The sequence below is a fragment of the Erythrolamprus reginae genome, chromosome 1 (genome assembly GCF_031021105.1).
Source record: "Erythrolamprus reginae isolate rEryReg1 chromosome 1, rEryReg1.hap1, whole genome shotgun sequence".
NCBI lineage: Eukaryota > Metazoa > Chordata > Lepidosauria > Squamata > Dipsadidae > Erythrolamprus > Erythrolamprus reginae.
In genome coordinates, this window is record NC_091950.1 from 94,808,887 (window position 1) to 94,834,216 (window position 25,330).

At 39.8% G+C, this 25,330-nt stretch overlaps 1 protein-coding gene across 2 annotated transcripts in view; it reads left to right on the forward strand.

Moving 5' to 3' along the window:
• LRP4 (LDL receptor related protein 4) overlaps positions 1-25,330 on the forward strand; it is a 161,211-nt gene that overhangs the window by 110,723 nt on the left and 25,158 nt on the right. The window contains exons 11-23 of one of the 2 annotated variants that reach the window (XM_070760026.1): positions 2,241-2,366; positions 4,794-5,024; positions 6,151-6,307; positions 7,610-7,827; positions 9,100-9,276; positions 10,034-10,159; positions 11,948-12,156; positions 13,406-13,487; positions 14,484-14,589; positions 15,478-15,679; positions 18,248-18,437; positions 21,867-21,998; positions 24,493-24,633. In XM_070760026.1, coding sequence (XP_070616127.1) covers positions 2,241-2,366; positions 4,794-5,024; positions 6,151-6,307; positions 7,610-7,827; positions 9,100-9,276; positions 10,034-10,159; positions 11,948-12,156; positions 13,406-13,487; positions 14,484-14,589; positions 15,478-15,679; positions 18,248-18,437; positions 21,867-21,998; positions 24,493-24,633 — 2,097 coding nt within the window. The remainder of the gene's footprint in view (positions 1-2,240; positions 2,367-4,793; positions 5,025-6,150; positions 6,308-7,609; positions 7,828-9,099; positions 9,277-10,033; positions 10,160-11,947; positions 12,157-13,405; positions 13,488-14,483; positions 14,590-15,477; positions 15,680-18,247; positions 18,438-21,866; positions 21,999-24,492; positions 24,634-25,330) is intronic. The other variant, XM_070760034.1, reaches the window with a different exon arrangement.

The following is a 25,330-nucleotide window of genomic DNA, read 5'->3' on the forward strand; positions in this document are numbered from 1 at the left end:
GATACTTTATCAACCCTCACTCAGGGGTGGGTTCCTCCTGGTTTGGACGGATTGTCCGTACTAGTAGCAACCCGCTGGTGATGTCAAGATGGCGTCATGGATCCGGTTTGTTCAGTGCTGATCCGTGGGCACTGCTCTCTTTTTTTACATTTTTCCCCCTGAATTTTTCACTGTTTGGAAATTTGTTTGTTTGTTTGTTTGTTTGTTTGTTTATTGGATTTGTAGGCCGCCCCTCTCCAGAGACTCAGGGCGGCTAACAGCAATAATAAAACAGCATATAATAATAATCCAATACTAAAAACAGTTAAAAACCCATTATTATAAAGACCAAACATACATACAGGCATACCATGCATAAAATTGTAAAGGCCTAAGGGGAAAGAGTATCTCAATTCCCCCATGCCTGGCGGCAGAGGTGGGTTTTAAGCAGCTTACAAAAGGCAAGGAGGGTGGGGGCAATTCTAATCACTGGGGAGAGTTGGTTCCAGAGGGCCGGGGCCGCCACAGAGAAGGCTCTTCCCCTGGGTCCCGCCAAGCGACATTGTTTAGTTGACGGGACCCGGAGAAGACCCACTCTGTGGGACCTAACTGGTCGCTGGGATTCGTGCAGCAGAAGGTGGTCCCTGAGATAATCTGGTCCGGTGCCATGAAGGGCTTTATAGGTCATAACCAACACTTTGAATTGTGACCGGAAACTGATTGGCAACCAATGCAGACTGCGGAGTGTTGGTGTATAACATGGGCATATTTGGGAAAGCACATGATTACTCTCGCAGCTGCATTCTGCACGATCTGAAGTTTCCGAACACTTTTCAAAGGTAGCCCCATGTAGAGAGCGTTACAATAGTCGAACCTCGAGGTGATGAGAGCATGAGTGACTGTGAGCAATGACTCCCGGTCCAAATAGGGCCGCAACTGGTGCACCAGGCGAACATGGGCAAACGCCCCCCTCGCCACAGCTGAAAGATGTTTCTCTAATGTGAGCTGTGGATCGAGGAGGACGCCCAAGTTGCTCTGCTGCTGATTGAAAAAAATACCCTCCTGCCCACCCTCGGGTTTGATGGTAAGGTGGGGATGCTCTTTAAAATTGTTCCACTTCATATGGAATGACTCAAATGCAAAAGGATTTGGAAAGATGGACTAAATTTAAAATACCATTAATTGGCTGAATTTCAATGATCAGAATGAATATACCTTCCAAACTATTATATTTATTTCAAACAATACTGGTAAAATGAGAGAAAAACTTTTTCAATCAATTGAACAAAATGGTAATTAAATTTAGATGGGCAGGGAAAAAAACAGGTATAAAACTAAAATTATTGCATGATAGTAGAGAGAAAGGAGGACTTGGTCTCCCAGATTGAGAGTTATACCATCAAGCTGCACCTATGACATATTATTTTAGAATGTCGTCTGGCGGGACCCAGGGGAAGAGCCTTCTCTGTGGCGGCCCCAGCCCTCTGGAATCAACTCCCCCCAGAGATTAGAACTGCCCCCACCCTCCTTGCATTTCGTAAACTTTTGAAAACCCATCTATGTCGCCAGACATGGAAGAATTGATATATCCTTAGCTGTCTTGACTTTATGTATGGTGTTTTTGGGTTGTATGATTGTTTTTTAATAGGGGGTTTTTAGAACTGTTTTAATATTGGATTTGTGCATGATGTTTTACTTGTTGTGAGCCACTCCGAGTCCTCGGAGAGGGGCGTCATACAAATCTAATAAATTATTATTATTATTATTTGCTGAAATGGATAGGACGATGATGAAATTAAAAGAAAACGAGGAATCGGACTACTATAGAATGTGGAATTGATTTTATGATTGGCTAGAAAAATAGGGACCACCTTGATGGGAAGGTAATAGTGTTCCATGCGCCTTCGGCATATAGTCATGCCGGCCACATGACCACGGAGACATCTTTGGACAACGCTGTCTCTTCGGCTTTGAAACGGAGATGAGCACTGCCCCCTAGAGTCAGGAACGACTAGCATGTGTGTCCGAGGGTTACCTTTACTTTTCTTGAATCCAAAACCAAACTATTTACCCTTTTCTATCTATCTATTTATTTATTTATTTATTTTATTTTATTTTATTTTATTTTATTTTATTTTATTTTATTTTATTTTATTTTATTTTATTTTATTTTATTTGATTTGATTTGATTTGAATGCCGTCCCTCTCCGTAGACTCGGGGCGGCTTTAGCTTCATACTCTTTATCCTTTTCTTATTCCAGATGTGAACGAATGTGCAGAGGAAGGATATTGCAGCCAGGGGTGCACCAACAGTGAGGGTGGGTTCCAGTGCTGGTGTGAACAAGGCTATGAGCTTCGGCCAGACAAGCGCAGCTGCAAAGCCCTGGGTAAGAAAGAGTCTTCAGCTCCAGGCATTGGGGATCTTTCAGTGCTGATGGATGACTGCTGGCTTGGTTCATGGCTTCAATTTCTCCACAGTATTTAATTATCAGTTGCTGCTTGCATAAGGAGGCTAACCTATTTTTCCACAGCCTGATTGTTCTGCCGGGCTCTATGGTAAGAGTCTCCCGAAAATTCAAGGGTACAAATTTCAGACACACACACGTTTGAAAATTCAAAACAATGTCCTTTATCACAGAATTCAAAAGAAACAAAGCCCTCTTTTTGTATTGCAAAGAGCACTCATCCCCAAAACAACCTTGTAGGCTGTACAATTCCCTTAATCAGTCCTTAAGTACTTAGCTAGCAGCTGTGAAGAAACGTCACAGCCCTCCTTCTTCCAACAAAGTGAGACACACACACTTTGCTCTGCTTTGGTTTCAAAGGCGTGAAAAATCAACAAAGTCCGGAAAACAGCAAAGCACGGTCCTGAAGAACTGCGATCAGATAATCTTCTACAACAGCCAAACCAACACGCTGCTATTTGTATCAGCAGCTCTAATTACTAGAGCCCCACCCAAACACAGGTGGCCTCTCTTATCTCCTGTAATATGTCCTCAATTGATCTCTTCTACACATAACTCTGCGCCTGCATGGGTCCAAGACTTCCGCATCCAAATCGACTGAAGATAATGGAGATTGGCTTCCTGGCCTGTGTGCCAAGCCCCCCTCTTCCAAGTCACTCCCACCTTCTTCTTCGTCCGAGGAAACTGCACTACCTGACACTGTCGGCAATAAAACAGGCCTATGACACATTGATGTTTCCCCTGCATCCACCTCCACATTCCTTGGGGCAGGAGCTGGGCCAGAGCCAACCACAACACTGATGACACTAGTCAGGCTGGAATATACAGTATGTAACAGAAGTGAGTACACCCCCTCACATTTTGTAAATATTTAAGTATATCTTTTCATGTGACAACATTGAAGAAATGTCATTTGGCTACATTGTAAAGTAGTGAATATACAGCTTGTATAACAGTGTAAATGTGCAGTCCCCTCAAAATAACGCAAAACAGCCATTAATATATAAATTGCTGGCACCAAAAGTGAGTAGTATACCCAAATAGCCATTTTCCTTCCCTTATGTCATGTGACCTATTAGTGGTACAAGGTCTCAGGTGTGAAGGGGAAGCAGGTGTGTTAAATTTGGTGTTATCCCTCCCACTCTCTCTTTCTGGTTATTGAAAGTTCAACATGGCACCTCATGGCAATGAACTCTTTGAGGATCGGAAAAAACAAATTGTTGCTCTACATAAAGATGGCCTAGGCTATAAGAAGATTGCCACTGAAACTGAGTACAGTACTCACTTTTGTTGCCAGAAGTTTAGACATTAATGGCTGTATGTTGCGTTATTTTGAGGGGACTGCACATTTACACTGTTATACAAGCTGTATACTCACTACTTTACATTGTAGCCAAGTGTCGTTTCTTCAATATTATCACATGAAAAGATATACTTAAATATTTACAAAATGTGAGTGGGGTGTACTCACTTCTGTGACATACTGTAGCTTCCATTTTTCCTGAACAATACATCTTGGAATGTGTTTACTAGATTTGATGGAAGTTATAGCCCTACACTTTTTTAGTTGGAAAAAGCTGGAGTAGTGGGGGGGGGGGGTTTCAGGGGGAGGGGGTTTTTCTATCCCTAGCTGCATGTTTCTTTTGGAAAATAGAACATGTGATAACAATAGTTCTGTAGGAGATGAGCAGGCTGAGCCTGAGAAGGGGGTCAAATGTGTCATCAATCACGAGTCCCTTTATTTGTTTGTTTGTTTGTTATTTAATTAATTCTACTTCTATGCCGCCCAGTCTCGAAGGATTCAGGAGTCCACAAGAGATTTAAGCATCCCACCTTGAAGCCCTTGTGTTCTTAACTCTTGCTAACTTCCCTCAAAGCTGACTGAGGAATTCTGGGAGTTGAAGTCCACAAGACTTAAAGTTGCCAAAGTTGGAGACCCCTGGTCCAGAGTGCTTAAACTTACAATAAATTAAGCTCCTTCTTGGTCAGATTCGATTTGAACTGAGCCAGTTGTTTTGCAAACCCTTTTACGTGGTGGCTGCTTAGCTCCAACAACTGCTTCCTTTTGGGGCCCTAAGGAGCCTGGGTGGGCAGGCGAGGGGAGGCTGGGAGGGAAGGGAGGCGTAGAGGCTGGTGAGGCATCCCTCGACGTGAGTGACATCAAGTTGGCCACGCCCACCCAGTCACATGCCCACCTAGCCACGCCCACCCAGCCAGTCATTAGGCAGATCATATTAATGGTCTTGTGGGTTAAAAGTTATGAATTTAGTGGTCCCTACGGTCCAAAAAGTTGGGGACCCCTAGTCCACACAATAGTCTTCTTCACATCTCTTTGCATGTATCCTTCAGGGCCAGAACCTGTGCTGCTTTTTGCCAATCGGATTGATATCCGCCAGGTCTTACCTCACCGCTCCGAGTACACTTTGCTTCTAAACAATCTCGAAAATGCTATTGCACTGGATTTCCACCATAATAAGGAATTAGTATTCTGGTCTGACGTCACACTGGATCGCATTATGAGGGCCAATCTGAATGGTAGCAATGTGGAAGAAGTGGTGTCTACAGGATTGGAAAGTCCAGGTAAATATCTTTAGTGGTTTCAGAAGTAAAAATGGCAGCTCTGTATGAAGCAAAATTTATTTCTTTGTTTATATCTACCTGTCAGACTTACATGTTGCCTATCGTTACGGAGCCAACTCTGATATTGGATAACCTGAATCTCCAGAGTAATATGTTAACCCCTAAAACCTTGCTGCAGCCCTTAGGGCGCCTTCATAGTAACCACCAATCATATGTTTTACTGGGGAAGAAGAGAAACATTATTAGACGCATAGGTTTAAATAAAATAAATTGTATTTAACTTGATTTTCAATTAAATTTAAATATAAATCAGGCCTATGTTACTCTTTCTCCAATCTGCACTTCGATTTCGGAGTGCACCATGCCATTAAAAATTAAATGTGGCGAATAGAATAGAATAGAATAGAATTTTATTGGCCAAGTGTGATTGGACACACAAGGAATTTGTCTTGGTGCATATGCTCTCAGCGTACATAAAAGAAAAAGATACATTTGTCAAGAATCATGTGGTTCAACACTTAATGATTGTCATAGGGGTCAAATAAGCAATGAAGAAACAATCAATATTAAAAATAAAAAAAAATAAAAAATAAAAAACTTAGGATATAAGCAACAAGTTAGTCATACAGTCCTAAGTGGGAGGAAAAGGATGATAGGAATTATGAAAAAAAACTAGTAGAAATAGAAGTGCAGATTTAGTAAAAAGTCTAACAGTGTTGAGGGAATTATTTGTTTAGTAGAGTAATGGCATTCGGTGAAAAACTGTTCTTGTGTCTAGTTGTCTTTGTGTGCAGTGCCCTGTAGCCTTGTGTGTGTGTGTGTATCTATCTCTACATCTAAATTTACATTTATATCTTCATCTATACGTATATCTGAGTCATAATGGACATTTCAAAGTTACCTAAATATGTTAGTGATTTATATGACTAGAGGAAAAAGACTTTATTTCCGTTTGTTTGTTTGTTTGTTTGTTTGTTTGTTTGTTTATTAATTCAATTTTTATGCCGCCCAACTCCCTAAGGACTTTAGGTGGCTTTTATAGAGCAGGACAGGCTTAGCCATGGCTCAATGGGACTATTCATGAACAACCATTACTTATCACAAACTTCCTTCCTTTGGGTCCTAGGTGGGCTAGCCATTGACTGGATCCATGACAAGTTATACTGGACAGACTCTGGGACATCTCGCATTGAAGTGGCAAATTTGGATGGAATGCATCGGAAGGTGCTTCTTTGGAAGAACCTAGAAAAACCTCGGGCAATTGCTCTTCACCCCATGGAAGGGTGAGTATGAGTTACTCACTGCTAGTTATCTTAATTTATGAAATGAAATTGCTGAGTGAAGACTCCACTTTGCCCGCCTGGAGCCAAATCTAGATTTGCCATTTTACAAGTGAATTAACACCTTCCATATGTAAAGTGCCATGAAAGCTAATGACAGCTTCCCCTAGAGGGGAAAAAGGGAGTTGGTGATTTTTTTTACAAAGGTGTTATTACTTATATTATTTTTTGCTTGTTGTGCCTGATAACACTTCGTCCCCCATACTTAAAAGATCTGCAGATAGAAGAAGGAATCTGTAAAAATCACCTTCTCTACAGGTTCAGCTTGAAATATCCTGTGATGTAATTCTATTTACTGGAACTTAATGTATTCTTTTGGTGGCCTTATTAAAAGAACATGTTTTCCTGTGTTATGTAATGAAAGCTATGTTAGGATAGATCAGTGGTGGATTGCTGCTGATTTGGACTGGTTTGTTTGAACTGGTAGTGGTAATTTGCCCCCGCTCACTGAACCGGCAGTGGTGGACAGTCCGCTGAACGCCACTCCTTGAAAGCAGCTGGCATTGAACCCTCTGTGCATGCACAGAGGCTTCTGCACATGTGTAGAAGATCGTAAGAGCCTCAGTGTGCAGTGGTTAGAGTAAAGTACTGCATAGAAACATAGAAGATTTGACGGCAGAAAAAGACCTCATGGTCCATCTAGTCTGCCCTTATGCTATTTTCTGTATTTTATCTTAGGATGGATATATGTCTATCCCAGGCATGTTTAAATATATTTACTTTGGATTTACTAACCATGTCTGCTGGAAGTTTGTTCCAAGCATCTACTACTCTTTCAGCAAAATAATATTTTTTCACATTGCTTCTGATCTTTCCCCCAACTAACCTCAGGTTGTGCCCCCTTGCTCTTGTGTTCACTTTCTTATTAAAAGCCTTCTTCAAATGTATTGTCCTCCAGTTGTGAGAAGTAACTTCCAGAATTCTGAGCAATTATCATGCTAGCTAAAATTCTGGGAAATTAACTTTGTTCGTCTGGAGTGTACTCAGTTTGAAGAAAGCCATTGTAAGTGCTTCATTTGTGAAGCCAAAAGATTCCGGTTAATAGTTTATTGACAAAGATTGTGGTCTTGTATAATCATAGCCTGGATCTGTTATCCTTGCTTGCTTTCATCAGCTCAATACAATCAGTAGCAGCTATTATGTCTTTAACTTTAGATTGCCAAACTAGTGGCTGTTTTGGTTAGCAATGTCTCCTGTCCTTTCAAGGAACTTCCACTGTTCACATTTTTTTCTCTTTTCCAATAGTACCATCTACTGGACAGATTGGGGGAATACTCCTCGCATTGAATACTCTAACATGGACGGCTCCAATCGGCGCATTATTGCTGACACTCATCTCTTTTGGCCAAATGGGCTAACTATTGACTATGCAGGGCATCGGATGTACTGGGTAGATGCCAAGCATCATGTTATTGAGAGGGCTGATTTGGATGGAAAGAACAGGAAGGCTGTTATTAGTCAAGGTGAGATGAGGAAATTGGGATTGCTGTCTACTATGCTGCTCGAAATAATTAAGGGAACACTTAAAAAAAACCCAGAATATAACTTCAAGTAAATCAAATTTCTGCGAACTTCTTAGGCAGCAATACTGATTGACAATCAATTTCACATGCTTTGTGCAAATGGAATAGTTGTGCAAATGAAATGTTCAATGAGAATATTTCATTCATTCAGATCTAGGATGTGTTATTTGAGTATTCCCTTTATTTTTTGAGCAGTATAGATAAGCATCTAAGGGATCCGCTGAGTAACTCAGATAATATTGTGTGGCAAATCAGATAATTGGGCAATCATGGGCTTCCCAAGGTATGCCCATGTTACACCAACACTCCGCAGTCTGCATTGGTTGCTGATCAATTTCTGATCACAATTCAAAGTGTTGGTTATGACCTATAAAGCCCTTCATGGCATCGGATCAGAATATCTCCGGGATCGCCTTCTGCCACACGAATCCCAGCGACCGGTTAGGTTCCACAGAGTTGGCCTTCTCCGGGTCCCGTCGACTAAGCAATGTCGTTTGGTGGGACCCAGGAGAAGAGCCTTCTCTGTGGTGGCCCCGGCCCTCTGGAACCATCTCCCCCCAGATATCAGAGTTGCCCCCACCCTCCTTGCCTTTCGCAAGCTCCTTAAAACCCACCTCTGTCGTCAGGCATGGGGGAATTGAAATTTCCCTTCCCCCTAGGCTTATAGAATTTATACATGGTATGCTTGTATGTATGAGTGGTTCTTTAAATTGGGGTTTTTTAGATTATTTTTAATATTAGATTTGTTCACATTGTCTTTTTATATTGTTGTTAGCCACCCCGAGTCTTCAGAGAGGGGCGGCATACAAATCTAATAAATACAAATACAAATAATTGATGCCAGGAGTTTGAGATCATCAGTCATTTACTTTCATCCCATATCTGATTTTTCACCATGCTAATGCCAGCAGTACTCTCAGAACTATATCTGATGGGTTGCTATCTACCAATTCATAAGCAAATTATAAAATCTCAATGGTTGGGACATACAATATGAGTAGCAAATTGCACTGTGATGTTAGCCTTTATCTCCAAGAGAACTGGCAATATAGAGTGCTAAGGCAGCAGGAACCAGCAGCAGGTTTGCTTAGTTTAGGAGGTATTATTAAAAGAAAGAGACCTTTTTTGTTTAAGAGATTGAAGTAACCTTTATAGAAACAGTAAAGAGTGACCATAACCTTTTCATCTGCTTTTACTGGATTCTTGCTGCAGGCCTTCCACATCCATTTGCGATCACTGTATTTGAAGACAGCCTGTACTGGACAGATTGGCATACCAAGAGTATAAACAGTGCCAACAAATTTACTGGAAAAAATCAAGAGATCATCCGTAACAAGCTTCATTTCCCCATGGATATCCATACTTTGCATCCTCAACGCCAACCAGCAGGTAACTAGAGGGAGAAAAGGCAAGGTATTATTGCTTAAAGAAAAGTGTTCTTTTATATTGACAAGCAAATACTGTCCTTAGTCTGGTCACTTTCAACACATTATTTTATCCCCTGGTTAAGGGCTTAATTTTTTTTAATTCTGAGATAGTAACAAGCAACAAGCTTGCAAGCCAGTAAGAACTGGGAACATCATTAGCACCTGGAAAGAAACAGTCTGAGCAAGCAAAGCAATGAAAAATACCCTACAAAGAGAGGGTTTGGAAAACATTCTTCTCTGCAGAGAGTAACAATGAAAGAGCTTGCAAGCTGTAAGAGCTGGGGACATCGTTAGCACCTGGTTAGGATTGGAAAGAAACTTACTCAGAGCAAGTTAGAGCAATGAAAAAAAACCCTGCAAAGACTTAGGGCTTGGAAAACGTTCTTTGCAGAGAGAAACAATGAAAGTGCCTGCAAGAGCTGGGAAGATAGTTAGCAGCTAGTTACGGCTGGGGGGGGGGGGAAGCTACATTCAGAGTATAAGATACAGCCAAACTATCAGCCTCTTTTAGGGAGGAAAAAGGTGCATCTTATACACTGAAAAATACCATATTTCTATTTTAGAATTACACCAGACAGATGCAAATGCACAATAAATTAAGCAGTTCCAAAACAGAACTGGCTTCATGGTATCTCTGGTTCTTTTCTCTGTATAGGATATGGTATTTGTGTTTATGTGTGCATATGTATATATAAAATATCTCTGTTTGGCTATTCGAGCAGGGAGAAATCGCTGCGGAACCAACAATGGTGGCTGTACTCATCTCTGTTTGCCAAATAACAAGGGCTATACCTGCGCATGTCCCACAGGTTTTCGGAAGACAAGCGGCCATACCTGTGCCCAGAGTAAGTGTGATAAGGAGTTTGTGTAACTTCATAACATGTCTGTGTTCACATCCATGATTAAAGAGTTTTAGCAAAAATTACGTTTAAATGATGCAGTAAATTTCATGTGAAGGGGTCGTGGAGAAAGCATTCACAATAGATTGCCAATATTACAACGTGGTTATGAAATTGAAGACAGGATGATATTTGGATTTTTTGTTGCTGCTTTTCCAAATTTCCATATAAAATCTAAAATAATTTTTTCCCAATTTTATAAACAAAACAAACAAACCTAAAGATCAGCTGCAGAAAAGCACTGGTGGCATAATGAAGGATTTGGGGTATTTTCTCTGCAAGGAAAGATGTAATTCTTGTCTTGGGGAAATAATAACTTATATTTCTTAGCTTGATACGGTTTCTTGCTTAAATGGAAAATACAGTATAAATACCTCAAACAACTAAAAAGTCTGCTTGAGTAGGAAAATTATGGAAGTTTATACAATGCTGAGAATGTAAATGGTAGAGAGAAGTTGGATAGAAATAATACTAGAACTGCAAGTCACTCCATGAAATAATTTGTCGGTTCACAACCAATTGCCTTTCCACACAATGCATAATTTGTAGAATAGTTTGCTTCTATATGCAGTGTCGTCTGGCGGGACCCAGGGGAAGAGCCTTGTCTGTGGCGGCTCCGCCCCTCTGGAATCAGCTCCCTCCAGAGATTAGAACTGCCCCCACCCTCCTTGCCTTTCGTAAACTCCTTAAAACCCACCTCTGTCGTCAAGCGTGGGGGAACTGAGACATCTCCCCCTGCCTATGTAGTTTTTGTGCATGATATGACTGTATATATGTTTTATATATTGGGGTTCCTTGCTTTTTAGACTTTTTAAAATGTACTACTTTTAGATTTTAATTATTAGATTTGTCATTATGTATTGTTTTTATCACTGTTGTGAGCCGCCCCAAGTCTACGGAGAGGGGCGGCATACAAATCAAATAAATAAATAAATAATAATAATAATAATAATAATAATAATGACATTTGACTCAACCAAATTTTAAAGTTATTTTATTAATGGAAAATGGGTTTGTCAGCACTTAATGCTATAAAAATTACATTGAACCTATGGGATCAGAGGCAGAAGAAAGTAAATTGCTAAAATTGCTAATGAAAGGCAGGGGTTTTTTTTTCTTGCTGGGCTTTCTAAAGGCACCTGACTAGCTAATGCTAACAGTGGCACTGATGGATCCTGAGCGAACAAGTTCATATTCCTAATATTAGAATAATGGAACCGCCAATTAATGTATCCTGTCATGTCCTTACATACAGCGACATTTTATTTAAGAATATGTTCTTTTTTCTTCTAATCCTAAAATCCCTCTTTCAACATTATATACTCACTTCCTTTTGCTTTGTACTTATTTGCTAGTTACTTAAGAGCCATGGTGGTTAGAGTGCAGGCTAAATCTGGTCACACTGCAAGGCCAGTTAGAATTGATTCTTTCTATCCTAACTGGTTCAAGGTTGACTCAGCCTTCCATCCTTCCAAAGTTGGTAAACTGGGGACCCAGATTGTTGGGGGCCATATGCTAATTCTGTAAGCTATTTAGAGAGTGCTTTAAAGCACCGTGAAGTGGTATATAAATCTAAGAGCTAGTGCTAGTCCACGTCTATAGATTGGACTTTTATATCCCTATAGAAAACATGGATATAATAGAACTTCATTGTGCGAAGATCACTTTTTTGTGTTTGTTACCGTAATTTTTCTGTTAGAGATATTAAAAGAAGACCTTTCGACCTTTGATCAGGTCTTGACAAGTTCCTGCTTTTTGCCCGAAGGATGGACATCCGTCGTATCAGCTTCGACACAGAAGACCTGTCTGATGTTGTCATCCCCTTGGCAGATGTGCGCAGTGCTGTGGCTCTGGACTGGAATGCACAGGGTGACTATGTCTACTGGACAGATGTTAGCACTGATTCCATTAGTCGGGCAAAATGGAATGGAACAGGCCAGGAGGTAATACCCTACAGAAGCTCAGTGGAAGCATATAAGTTGCTTGTCTTCTTGGTGTTTGTTTTGTTATGGGTCCTATTCTTTTTAACATGGGTCCTATTCTTTTTAATATGTTTGTGAGTGACATAGGGGAAGGTTTGGTAGGGAAGGTTTGCCTATTTGCCGATGACTCTAAAGTGTGCAATAGGGTTGATATTCCTGGAGGCGTCTGTAATATGGTAAAAGATTTAGCTTTACTAGATAAATGGTCAAAGCAACGGAAACTGCAGTTTAATGTTTCCAAATGTAAAATAATGCACTTGAGGAAAAGGAATCCTCAATCTGAGTATTGTATTGACAGTTCTGTGTTAGCAAAAACTTCAGAAGAGAAGGATTTAGGGGTAGTGATTTCTGACAGTCTTAAAATGGGTGATCAGTGTGGTTGGGCGGTAGGAAAAGCAAATAGGATGCTTGGCTGCATAGCTAGAGGTATAACAAGGAGGAAGAGGGAGATTGTGATCCCACTATATAGAGCGCTGGTGAGACCACATTTGGAATACTGTGTTCAGTTCTGGAGATCTTACCTACAAAAAGATATTGACAAAATTGAACGGGTCCAAAGACGGGCTATAAGAATGGTGGAAGGTCTTAAGCATAAAACATAACAGAATAGAGTTCATTAACTCAATCTGTATAGTCTGGAGGACAGAAGAAAAAGGGAGGACATGATCAAAACATTTAAATATGTTAAAGGGTTAAATAAGGTTCAGGAGAGAAGTGTTTTAATAGGAAAATGAACACAAGAACAAGGAGACACAATCTGAAGTTAATTGGTGGAAAGATCAAAAGCAACATGAGAAAATATTATTTTACTGAAAGAGTAGTAGATCCTTGGAACAAACTTCCAGCAGACATGGTTGGTAAATCCACAGCAACTGAATTTAAACATGCCTGGGATAAACATATATCCATCCTAAGATAAAATACAGGAAATAGTATAAAGGCAGACTAGATGGACCATGAGGTCTTTTTCTGCCGTCCATCTTCTATGTTTCTATGTTTCTATACCTATTTTGGCTCATTACAACTATCTAATCTTTCAATTCTGTTTTTTCAACTATTTGAGGAATGTATTCCATGCACATATCTTAAAGTGGATTAATCTGAGATCTCTATTTAAACAACTGAACATTCACATAGTCCAAGAAAGGTCAGTGTTTCTGGTTAGAGCAATATCGCCCTGAAAGTTTCATTGTGTTTGTTTTGTTGCTAGATTGTGGTGGAGAGCAGTCTTGAAAGCCCAGCCGGTCTTGCAGTTGATTGGGTTACTGACAAGTTGTACTGGACAGATGCAGGTACTGAAAACCACTGTCATATTGGCAAAAAGAGTTCATTTGTTACTCTAAAAGCTAACCACAGACTGAAAAATTCCCTTCCAAGTTCTAAGCAGGATTATTCCCAATGCATCTGTTGAGATGTTTGAATGAGACTCTTTCAAACTCAATGATCATGATGGCTTTAATAATATTTCATTTTCCTGTAAATAGTGGACAGGTTGCATAGAAATTCTGGGAGTAAGAACTCATGTAATTTTTAAAAAGAGTGTTCTGAAATAGAGGAATCTCTACCATATCAATTTATTCCTGCAGAAATATCTCTGCATGCCACTTTATTTGAAATGTTTCAGTTGCACATTTTAATCTTATACTGATGTACTTGGTTTGTCGATGTTATCAGCAGATGCAAATGTGAAAGGTTGATTTGTATTGTAGCATTGAAATGATAGAATAATTCAAATGGTGTTTCTGAATTTCCAAATTGAAATATTCCAGTAGACAGAATTTTCAGCCTATCTGAATAAATTTGTTTTTCTTATGGATAAAAAAGAACACGGGACAGGATTCAAACTTATGGTAAAGGAAAGGTTTTTGTAAAATTATCCTGTGTTTTACTTGCTTTAATATAACCAAATAATTTCTGAGTAAGAAATAACTAAATGTGATGATCAAATTAATTGAAAACAGTTTGTAGAGGTCAGGAGTTATTATTCTAGACCAGGGGTAGGCAAAGTTGGCTCTTCTATGATTTGTGGACTTCAACTACCATAATTCCTGAGCCAATCATGCTAGCTCAGGAATTCTGGGCAATGAAGTCCACATGTCATAGAAGAGCCAATTTTGCCTACCCCTGGTCTAGACTAAGGATACTTTGTAGGCCTGCTAAGGAAGTCATTTTGCTTTTCTTTGCCATGGTGTGTGAATGAAATTACGGTATGGATTATTTCCTTTTATGATTTTTCCCCTAATTCTGAAGGCTGATTTTTTTCCCTTTCCCTTTTCTATCAAATGCAGGAACAGACCGGATAGAGGTAGCTAACATAGACGGAACCATGAGAACTGTTCTGATATGGGAAAACCTAGACAGACCAAGGGATATTGTGGTGGATCCTGTTGGACGGTGAGAACTTTTCTCTTAAGACTGCATTGATGCAATTCCTGTATGTCATTTGTCATTACATTTTGATTCTGTGAAGAATCCCTGAAAGTTTGCTGTTATAATTTTATATATAATTTTTTAAAGTCTGTAGAGTTCATTCTTATATGCTGATACTTGTGGCCTTCATAAAACAAAGACCCAGCCCTAATTTTATTTATTTATTTATTTATTTATTAGATTTGTATGCCGCCCCTCTCCGCAGACTCGGGGCGGCTAACAACAATAGTGAAACAACATATAAGAAATCTAATATTTAAAATAATTTAAAAATAATTTCAAATATTAATATCCTGTATGCCCAATATCCTTAAAAGATTAATTCAGGGATAGACAATGTAGCATTCTCTATGTTGAGAATAAACAATACAACCCAGTGTTTCAATCTGCACCAAATCTGGCCATTGGTCATGATAGCTACAGCTAATAGGGGTGAATAAAAAAATCTTTGGAAGGGTATGGATCTGCCTGCTTATGCGTTAACTCTTACAAACAAACATTAATATGTCATAAGGAGGATGTCCATATTAAAATGATCTGCAGAAAAGGGATGAGTAACATGTAGCCGTTTGGACTATGATTGTAAGATATTGTAAATTACAATTCTGCATGCCTTACTTTTTGCTAATTTGGCTGGAACTACTGTAATTGATAATTCAACACCATATGAAAAGATGCTGGCATGTTTGGCAAATATAAGCAAATACCTAAATAGCCACTGCAAAAGTGGAAAGCCTTCACTGTTTAGGGTTTTCTTTTCTGTTCTCTTTCTTTCCTAATGCATTTAAATAAAAATTGTCAGATTAATAAGGTATACGTAGCAGTTTTACACACCATTTTCGGTTTTTGCAGGTTCATGTACTGGACTGACTGGGGAGCTAACCCAAAGATTGAACGTGCAGGAATGGATGCCTCTAATCGGTTGGTGATCATCTCTTCCAACCTGACCTGGCCCAATGGACTGGCTATTGACTATGAGTCTCAGCGCCTATACTGGGCAGATGCTGGCATGAAGACAATTGAGTATGCTGGTCTGGATGGCAGTGATAGGAAGGTAAAATAGCCACGTTGAATTGACTTCTGGGAAAGGGTAAATAGGAGATATACTGTACAATGTTTGTTTACAGAAAGCATACTTTATTTTTCGGAGTATAAGACGCACCTTTTTCCTCCCTAAAAGAGGCTGAAAATTTGGGTGCGTCTTATACTCTGAATGTAGCTTTTTTCTAAGCTTTTTTTCAGTTATAACTAGATGATAATGATCTACATTATAATAAAAAACCTGAATGAAATGATTTAGTGTGTGAAAAATTTGGAACTTGAATAATAATTATTTTTTGTTGAACATAATTGATGATAATAACCAATATTGATAATGAATAATAATAATAATAATAATAATAATAATAATAATAATAATAATTTATTAGATTTGTATGCCGCCCCTCTCCGAAGACTCGGGGCGGCTCACAACAAGCGATAAAACAATATTGTACAGGCACAAATCTAATATTAAGAAAAAACTAAAAACCCTATCAATTTAAAAAACCAAACAGCACATACAGTTTTAAATAAAAGATCTAAACATTTAAAAATAATTATTTATATAAACAGATGGAAAATTATTAATATATTACATATTGGTTTAAACTGGACTTGTTGAATTAGATTTAAAACTGGCAAACATATTTGTACCACTGGAGAGAAAATTTAATTATAATGAACAATGAATGCAATGAATTAATTAATGCCTGGAAATTTTTGAATTTGAATAATTACTATTTCCTTCTTCATTATATGGGATATTAATTTGAAACATTATACAAAGAATTTATTATGAATTGATATTGCACTGTTAATATAAGTAAATGCGGAATTTTTAATTGGGCATTTAGTTATGAGGAAAAAAAGGGATTAAGAAAAACAAATGATAAGTAAAGAAAATAATGAAGAAAATGAAGTACTACATCTTACGTTTGAGAAGTAAGAAATTTAACAATTAGCAGAGAAAGTAAGCAATAGAGGTAAACCTAAAATAATTGATGTAATTCAGGTGATAATATTAGACAAAGGAGACAGCACAAGATAAATAACATATACCAAAAGTAAAGATATAAATATAATAGATATGAAATTAAGAAATATCAATGATGACCATAAAGGGTGAGACTCAAAGAAGCTTTTCAATCTGCCATGTAGTAGGAGTAGAACTATCCACTTAGGGAAGGACTCTGAGCGCATAAAGAGAAGTAGGTAGGAAAGAAGGAGAAGTAGTGGAGGAGGAACTGGAGATGTAAGAAGGAAGGAGGAGGAAATAATAGTGGAAAGGGGGAAATAAGGTGCAAGGAAGTAGGACAGAGGCAGAATGACCGCCTGGGATAGAAAGAAGGTAGTGGTGAGAAGAACGATTGAGACAGACTGAATAAGGGAAAGCAAATTGGAATATAACCTAACCCAGTGTTTCCCAACCTTGACAACTTGAAGATATCTGGACTTCAACTCCCAGAAGTCCCCAGCCAGCATTCGCTGGCTGGGGAATTCTGGGAGTTGAAGTCCAAATATCTTCAAGTTGCCAAGGTTGGGAAACACTGACCTAACCTATTATATTCAGGAGATGATATACGAATATTAAGATGTATTGAAGGTATATATGTTTTTTTGTGGACAAAAATAAGAAAAAGTATCAGGAAAAAAAAAAGAAAAAATCCTGCAAGACTGAAAGATCATTAGCATCTCCTTAGAGCTAGAAAAAAGAAACTTCAAAAAAGCTACGTCAGATGCACTCAAATTTTCAGCCTCTTTTAGGGAGGGAAAGGTGCATCTTATACTCCGAAAAATACTGTATTTTTCAAAGAGAAGCAGTCAATTTTTTCAGGCGAAGAATAGCCCAGCCAAGAGAGCACCTTGGAGGATAAAGCTCTTTCCATGAGACACCAACAGGCTCTGAGGAGGCTGATAAAAATAATAATAATAATAATAATAATAATAATAATAATAATAATTATTATTATTATTATTATTATTATTATTAATTAGATTTGTATGCCGCCCCTCTCTGAAGACCTCGGGGCGTCTCACTACAATAATAAAAGCAATATTATAGTAGAACAAATATAATATTAAAAATCATATAAAACCCTATCATTATTTAAAAAACCAAACAACACATTCATACCAAACATAAAACAAAGTATAAAAGAGCCTGGGGAAAAGGTGTCTCAACTACCCCATGCCTGGCAGTATAAGTGAGTCTTGAGTAGTTTACGAAAGACAGGGAGGGTGGGGGCAATTCTAATCTCCGGGGGGAGTTGATTCCAGAGGGGTGGGTCCGCCACAGAGAAGGCTCTTCCCCTGGGGCCCACCAAATGACATTGTTTAGTCGACGGGACCCGGAGAAGGCAGGAGGGAAACACTCTGGTTTTGGCATGCTGCTGCAACTGATCCGGTGCCTGCTTTACATTCATCCTCATTGTCCTCATCTTCTTCCTCTTCACAATCCTCCTCCTTCTCACTGGCAGCCTCGCCATGCATTTCTTTTACAATCCGCCGTCTTGTCTAGCTGGATGCCCTCCATGCTTCAGTTGTAATGCATTTTCCTCTTCGTTTCAAAACCTGCCTCCAGGTATTGATCGGGAGCAATTTGCCTCACCCGTTCGGACTCACTCTTTACGGAGCTCGGATCTACTGGACAGACTGGCAGACGAAAAGCATCCAGAGTGCTGACAAACAGACAGGGCTGGATCGCGAGACTCTACAGGACAACCTTGAAAACCTTATGGACATCCATGTCTTTCATCGGCAGAGACCTGCAGGTACGGAGGTCTTCTGCATCAAGATAAGAAGGGGCACATCTTTGGGCTCCAGAAAGAAAGAGTTTCGGGATTTTCCTTCTGTGCCGACATTGCCATAATGGTTATGGCACCACTAGATCAGTATCAGGTTGCTACCGGTACGGATAAGGATGCCGCAGCAATAGTAAAAATTGAGCTGCACCTGCAGCTTTGCTTCTGAGGGCGAGCGCGTCCCAGCGAGTGCGTCCCAGTGTGATTTTGCTTCTGTGCATGCGCAGGAAGCAAAATCTCGCGAGGGGACCCGTGCACGAGAGTGATTGATTGATTGATTGATCGATCGATCGATCTATTTTATTTATTTATTTATTTATTTATTTATTTATTATTTATTTATTTATTTATTTATTTATTTATTTATTTATTTATTTATTTATTTATTTATTTATTTATTTATTTATTTATTTATTTATTTATTTATATGCCACCCCTCTCCGTAGATTCGGGGCGGCTCACAACAATAACAAGAACAATGTAAGAACAAATCTAATAATTTAAAAAACACTAAAAACCCCATTATTAAAAGCAAACACACACACAAACATTCCATGTATAAACTGTATAGGCCCGGGGGAGATGTGTCAGTTCCCCCATGCCTGATGGCAGAGATGGGTCTTAAGAACTTTACGAAAGGCAAGGAGGGTGGGGGCAGTTCTAATCTCCGGGGGGAGCTGGTTCCAGAGGGTTGGGGCCGCCACAGAGAAGGCTCTTCTCCTGGGTCCCGCCAAACGACATTGTTTAGTCGACAGGACCCGGAGAAGGCCAACTCTGTGGGATCTAACCGGTCGCTGGGATTCGTGCGGCACAAGGCGGTCCCGGAGGTATTCTGGTCCGATGCCATGAAGGGCTTTATAGGTCATAACCAACACTTTGAATTGTGACCGGAAACTGATCGGCAACCAATGCAGACTACAGAGTGTTGGTGTAACATGGGCATATTTAGGGAAGCCCATGATTGCTCTCGCAGCTGCATTCTGCATGATCTGAAGTTTCCAAACATTCTTCAAAGGTAGCCCCATGTAGAGAGCATTACAGTAGTCGAGCCTCGAGGTGATGAGTGCATCAGTGACTATGAGTAGTGAGTCCCGGTCCAGGTAGGCCTGCAACTAGTGCACCAGGCGAACCTGGGCAAATGCCCCCCTCACCAAATCTGAAAGATGTTTCTCTAATGTGAGCTGTGGATCGAGGAGGACGCCCAAGTTGCAGATCCTCTCTGAGGGGGTCAATAATTCTCCCCCCTAGGGTGATGGACGGACGGATGGAATTGTCCTTGGGATGCAAAACCCACAGCCACTCCATCTTATCCGGGTTGAGTTTGATATATTAATATCCACCAAGTCCCCTTTTTTAATTCAACAGGTAGTCCTCAACTTATGACCACAACAGGGACTGGAAAATTGGTTGTTAAATGGTGCAGTCATAAGTGAGGTATTATGTGACTACAGCCAATTTTGCAATCTTTTGTTTTTGCTGTGGTCTTTAAGCAAATCACTGCAGGCATTAAGTGAGGCATCACACGGGACTGTGACTTCCATTAACTTCCCCACCAACTTTCCCATTGAGTTTGCTTGTCAGAAGCTGGTTGCACATGGCAGTTGTGTGACTGCAGGACAAGAATGCCAAGTGCCCAAATCATGATCACATGACTGTGGGAAATGCCATAAATGCAAGGACCGGTTGTAAATTACTCTTTTTCAATGCGATCATAACTTCGAATGTTTGCTAAATGTGTGGTCGTAAATCAAGGACTACCTGTAATGTTATTATCTTTTTTTTTAATTAGGCAGGACCACATGTAAAAACAGTTGGAACCATGCTAGATTTTATTCTGTTTATACATTAAGCTACATTAGAGCCAAAATTACATTAATTTAATTCAGTTAACAGAAGAGATTGGCTAACTACCGGTATTTGTCTGAAATGGTATAGGATTTCCTGCCTAAGCAGGGGGTTGAACTAGAAGACCTCCAAGGTCCCTTCCAACTCTGTTACTCTAATCTACCTATCTTAGATTAAAAACTATAAATTGGTATGAACTTTTGATGAGCTGGGGATTTTACTGAAAGATTTGGAACCCTGAAGCATCAGTTTGTGCATCAGTTTGCTTTTTTGGAAAGTACTCCCTTACCCAATTCATATATATGTGTGTGTGTGTGTGTGTTTGTTTGTGTGTGTCACATGTTTTTGCTAAATTTGAAAATTAAGGGAGACTAGGATAGATCTATTTCAGCCTTGTTCTGGCCTCATCAGCTAGCCATACCCTCAACTGGGACTTGAACTTGCAGCCTTTGCCTTGTAGGGCGGAGAATTAACCTCTAGACTACAGTATCCAATCCCTTCAGCTCTGTACCAGGGAAGGGTTACATGTTTTTGTGTCGAATATATATATACACACACACATATACACACACGCATCAAGAATTGTCCTAAAAAATCTGAGTTCGGGTGTATTTATAAATGAAAAGGCAACAGCCATTGCGATCTCCAGAACGTTTAAAATTTATTAAAAACTACTAAAATTAACTAAGCTTTCGTTAGTCCTCTACTAACGTCGTCAGAGTGTTAAAATCCCCCTTGAAGACAGTTGATTTTATGTGATGCTGCTCACTTTGCTTATTGCCCGCGTCATAGGTTGCTAACTTAGTCATATACACAGGTAGAGTTGCTGTTCATTCTTTATCTTTTGCATATTGCTCTTTCTCTCCTATGCCAAGGGTGGGTTCCTCTTACCTTCCTACCACTGCGATGCGTGTGCATCACAATGTTTTCCCCACGCATGAGCTTGCTACGCTTGTGCGCATGTGCACCCCCTAGCACGGTTTTGCTTCCACACACGGGCAGAGGGATGATTTTCTTTCTGTGTATGCTCGGCAAAAATAGCACCGGAGCCGTCGCACCCAAATTGCGCAATTGGTGGCCTTCTACCAGAGCGGTGCACCAGGCTACATATGGGCGAACCAAACCCACACAATTCGGGTCCGTACCAAATTTTGCGGTGTTCGGTATGCCGAACACGAATGCGAAATTTTTTGAAACTTCGGGCAAAGTTCGGGGTCGCGTTTGGCGTTCAGAGCTTTGATGTCACCGGCAGGTTGCTAAGGATGCCAAGGTGATCACTTCCTGGATTCCATGGAATCCAGGAAGTGATCACCTTGGCATCCTTAGCAACCTGCCAGTATACATGACATCAAAGCTCCGCCCCCGGAATCTCTTGGTGGGATTCCCCGTTTGGGTTCGGTTCGGGTTCGACCGAATTTTGCGTAAAGTAATACCATTGGGTTTGCCCATCACTAGTAGGAACCCATCTCTGATTCATGCCTATAGAATTTTATAAACCGTAGTTATTCTTAATCTCTTTCTTTTGGTACACAGTTTTGTTACTGTCTCTTTCAGTTCATACATCGTGCCACATTAACAACGGCGGATGCAGTCATCTTTGTCTCTTGGCTCCACTTCCTAAAGGCTACAGCTGTTCTTGCCCTACCGGCATCAACCTACAACCAGATGGCAGAACATGTTTATCTGGTGGGTCTCTTATCTTCTGGGATTCTATTAGTCCCTGGAAAGAGAGTAAGGTCTCCTAAACCTCACGTTCCGACCTTAGAACAGTTATATTCTCAAATTACAAAAAGTATTTTACTTACATAGGTTCCTGTTCTATTTCAGGGAGAATTTGAAACATGTGTTGCAGTAACTATTACTAATTTTCAGACAAATGTAGGCATAGCTTTGATGAGGATGAAATGTCTACATAAAATATGTATATAAATTAGGTCTGACCACTTACTAAAGTAGAGGCACTATGCCTCTTGGAGGAGGCACTATGCTTTGTAGTATCAGACATAAATGCATGAACAGATATCTTGGTAAAGCGGAGGACTTATATTTGTGGAATCCTTTCTGCTTCTCAATATTATGCAATCTTTTTATTTATCAGATTTGTATGCTGCCCCTCTCCGTAGACTCGGGGCGGCTTTTGTTTTATTAATTTTAATAATATTAATTTAAACTGTAAACCTACATCAATTTACACATGAGAATGTCACTAGTTGGAAACCGGTAATATATCATCTGTTGAATATGATAAATACATAATTGCTGTATTGGTTTAATATATGCATAAAATGAATATTTAAATATGAATATTTTTATATATATACTGGATCTTACTTGTAGTGATTCCAATTATCACAAAATATTTTATTTGGCTTGCATATAGTAAAGTACAGTGGAACCCCGACATAAGAGCTGCTCGACTTAAGAGCTACTCGAGATAAGAGCTGGGAGAGGAGAGACATTTTTTAATTTTATTTTATTTATTACTTGGATTTGTATGCCGCCCCTCTCCGCGATACGAGCCTAGAAGAGCCGGGCTGGCTTACTTTCCTTCCTTCCCGCGCTGATGCAGAGCCACTCGAACAAAGCGTCGCGCCCCTCTGATGCTTTCGGCTGCTTCCGAAGCGACGCTGGGCTCTTTTGCCGCCAAAAGCGTCAGGGGGGTGTGATGCTTTGTTCGAGTGGCTCTGCATCAGCGCGGGAAGGAAGGAAAGTAAGCCAGCCCGGCTCTTCTCGGCTCGTATCCCGGCACTTGGTGAGTGGAGAGGCGGTCGCCTCCCCTGCCGCCCCACTCTGGGGGTCCTTGGCTTCTGCTGGGGGTGGGGGGATCCGAACGCTGTTTTGAATTTCACATTCCGAGTGGCCCAAACGCCAAAGGCGAACTTCCGCACCTCAGGAGTTAGCTCGCAAACGGCGCGGCTGTTTTAAAACATCGCTGCCGGCCTGGGGGGGAGAGGGAAAGGGGGGAGAGGGGGGAGAGAAAGAGAGAGGGAGAGAGAGAAAGAGAGAGGGAAAGGGGGGGAGAGAAAGAGAGAGGGATAGAAAGAGAGAGTGAGAGATGCTCAGTGAGCCTTTCTTTGAAGTTGCCTTTCTTTCTTTCTTTCTTTCTTTCTTTCTCTCTCTCTTTCTTTTTCTCTCTTGCTCTTTCATTCTTTTTTCTTTCTCTTTCTTTCTTTCTTTCTCTTTCTTTCTTTCTTTCTCTTGCTTTCTTTCTTTCTCTTGCTTTCTTTCTTTCTCTTGCTTTCTCTCCTTCCTTCCCTCCTTCCATTTCTTTCATTCTCCCTCTCTATTTTTATTTCTCTTTCATTTTCTTTCTTTCTCTCTTGCTTGCTTTCTTTCTTGCTCTTTTTCTTTCTCTCTTTTACCTTCCCTTCCTCTATTTCTTGCTTTCCTTTTCCTTCCTCCCTTCTTTCCTCCCTCTACAGGATTGGGTGGCAGTGAAGTTACTCTCCCCTTTCATAAGTTTCCTTGCTTCCTTCCTCTGTTCCTGTCCCTTCACCCTTTCTTTCTTCCTTTCTTTCTTCCTTCCTTTCTTTCTTTCCTTCCTTCCTTTCCTCCCTCCATTTCTTGTTTTCCTTTTCCTTCCTCCCTTCTTTCCTCCCTCTACAGGATTGGGTGGCAGTGAAGTTGAATAAATAACTACAGTTCAATGAATAAAAATAAAAGTTTGCCATGTTGATTGTTTTGGGTAAAAAGAGGAAGGGAACGAAAGCTCTCAGCTTATCATCTTATTAATAAGTAAAGTTACATTTATTCTTGCAATGTCTTTTTGCATAATTTAGACTAACTTTGTGAGTTTTTTGAGGGCTGGAACCAATTAAAACTATTTACATTAATTCCTATGGGGAAAAGTCGTTCGAGATAAGAGCTGCTCGACTTAAGAGCGCAGGTCCGGAACGAATTAAACTCGTATCTCGAGGTACCACTGTACTGTTGGTAAATTATATTGAACAATATTTTTCTTTAAGCATATGCTTATTACATAGTTGAAAAAACACATTCAGTATTCCTTATGATCTTTCATCACATTTATGACCCTACTTTTATGGTCTTGGATAAATTGGCGGCTTTATTCATCGCCAAGATCACCTTCGCCAGCTGAAATTTTTGTTGCAATAAGAAGGGACATTTGAGAAAAAGAATACCTGTAATTATGCACTGATCTCCATTTTCAAATTTGCAGGAATGAATACCTTCCTGATTTTTGCCAGAAGGTCGGATATTCGGCTGGTTTCACTTGATATTCCATATTTTGCTGATGTAGTGGTCTCAGTCAATGTCACTATGAAAAACACCATCGCCATTGGAGTTGATCCTGAAGAAGGTTGGCAACATGTAATTTAACCATTTTAGGTGGGGAATTGTTCAGGGCAGAGTAAATTTACCAGTAAATGAAAGACAATCTGTCCAATAAGTGGTGTGATTCATGTTAAACAATACATTCCCCTATGTTCATGAAATCATTGTAAAAGCTGTTTTTTTAATGTCCAAGTCTTATTAAAGCAACCTTTTCCAAACTAATATGACTCCAAATACCTTCAAATTCAGCTCCAAAATTCCTATAGATCATGTTGGCTGAAAATTTTGGGAGCTGTAGTTTCAATATATCTACAAGTCACCAGATTGAAGAAAATACCCAAATTTAAGGATAGCTGGAAAACAAATCCTGTTTTAATGCTCTTATTCATATTCAAAAAGCATTGAAAATAATTTTCAAGGCAATAGTGTTAAGATATTCATGAACTGGGACAGCCATGTTAACAAGGTCAGCCAATGAATAGGCATAGCAACCAATGGATGTTAAACACTTCTGAGTCTGTGCAGAGAATCAAAACTGAAAACTCAAGAAGCTTAAGGCTGGGCATGGCTCAGCCCACTCTGTGCTTGTCTGCTCTGCTAAAATGAAACTAATTCTCCTGCTTGTGTTTACTTGAAGAAATAATCTACTTGTGGTATTGTATATATATACTGTATATATATTACAGTACTATGTTTATAAAGAAGTTAATGAATTCAGCTGA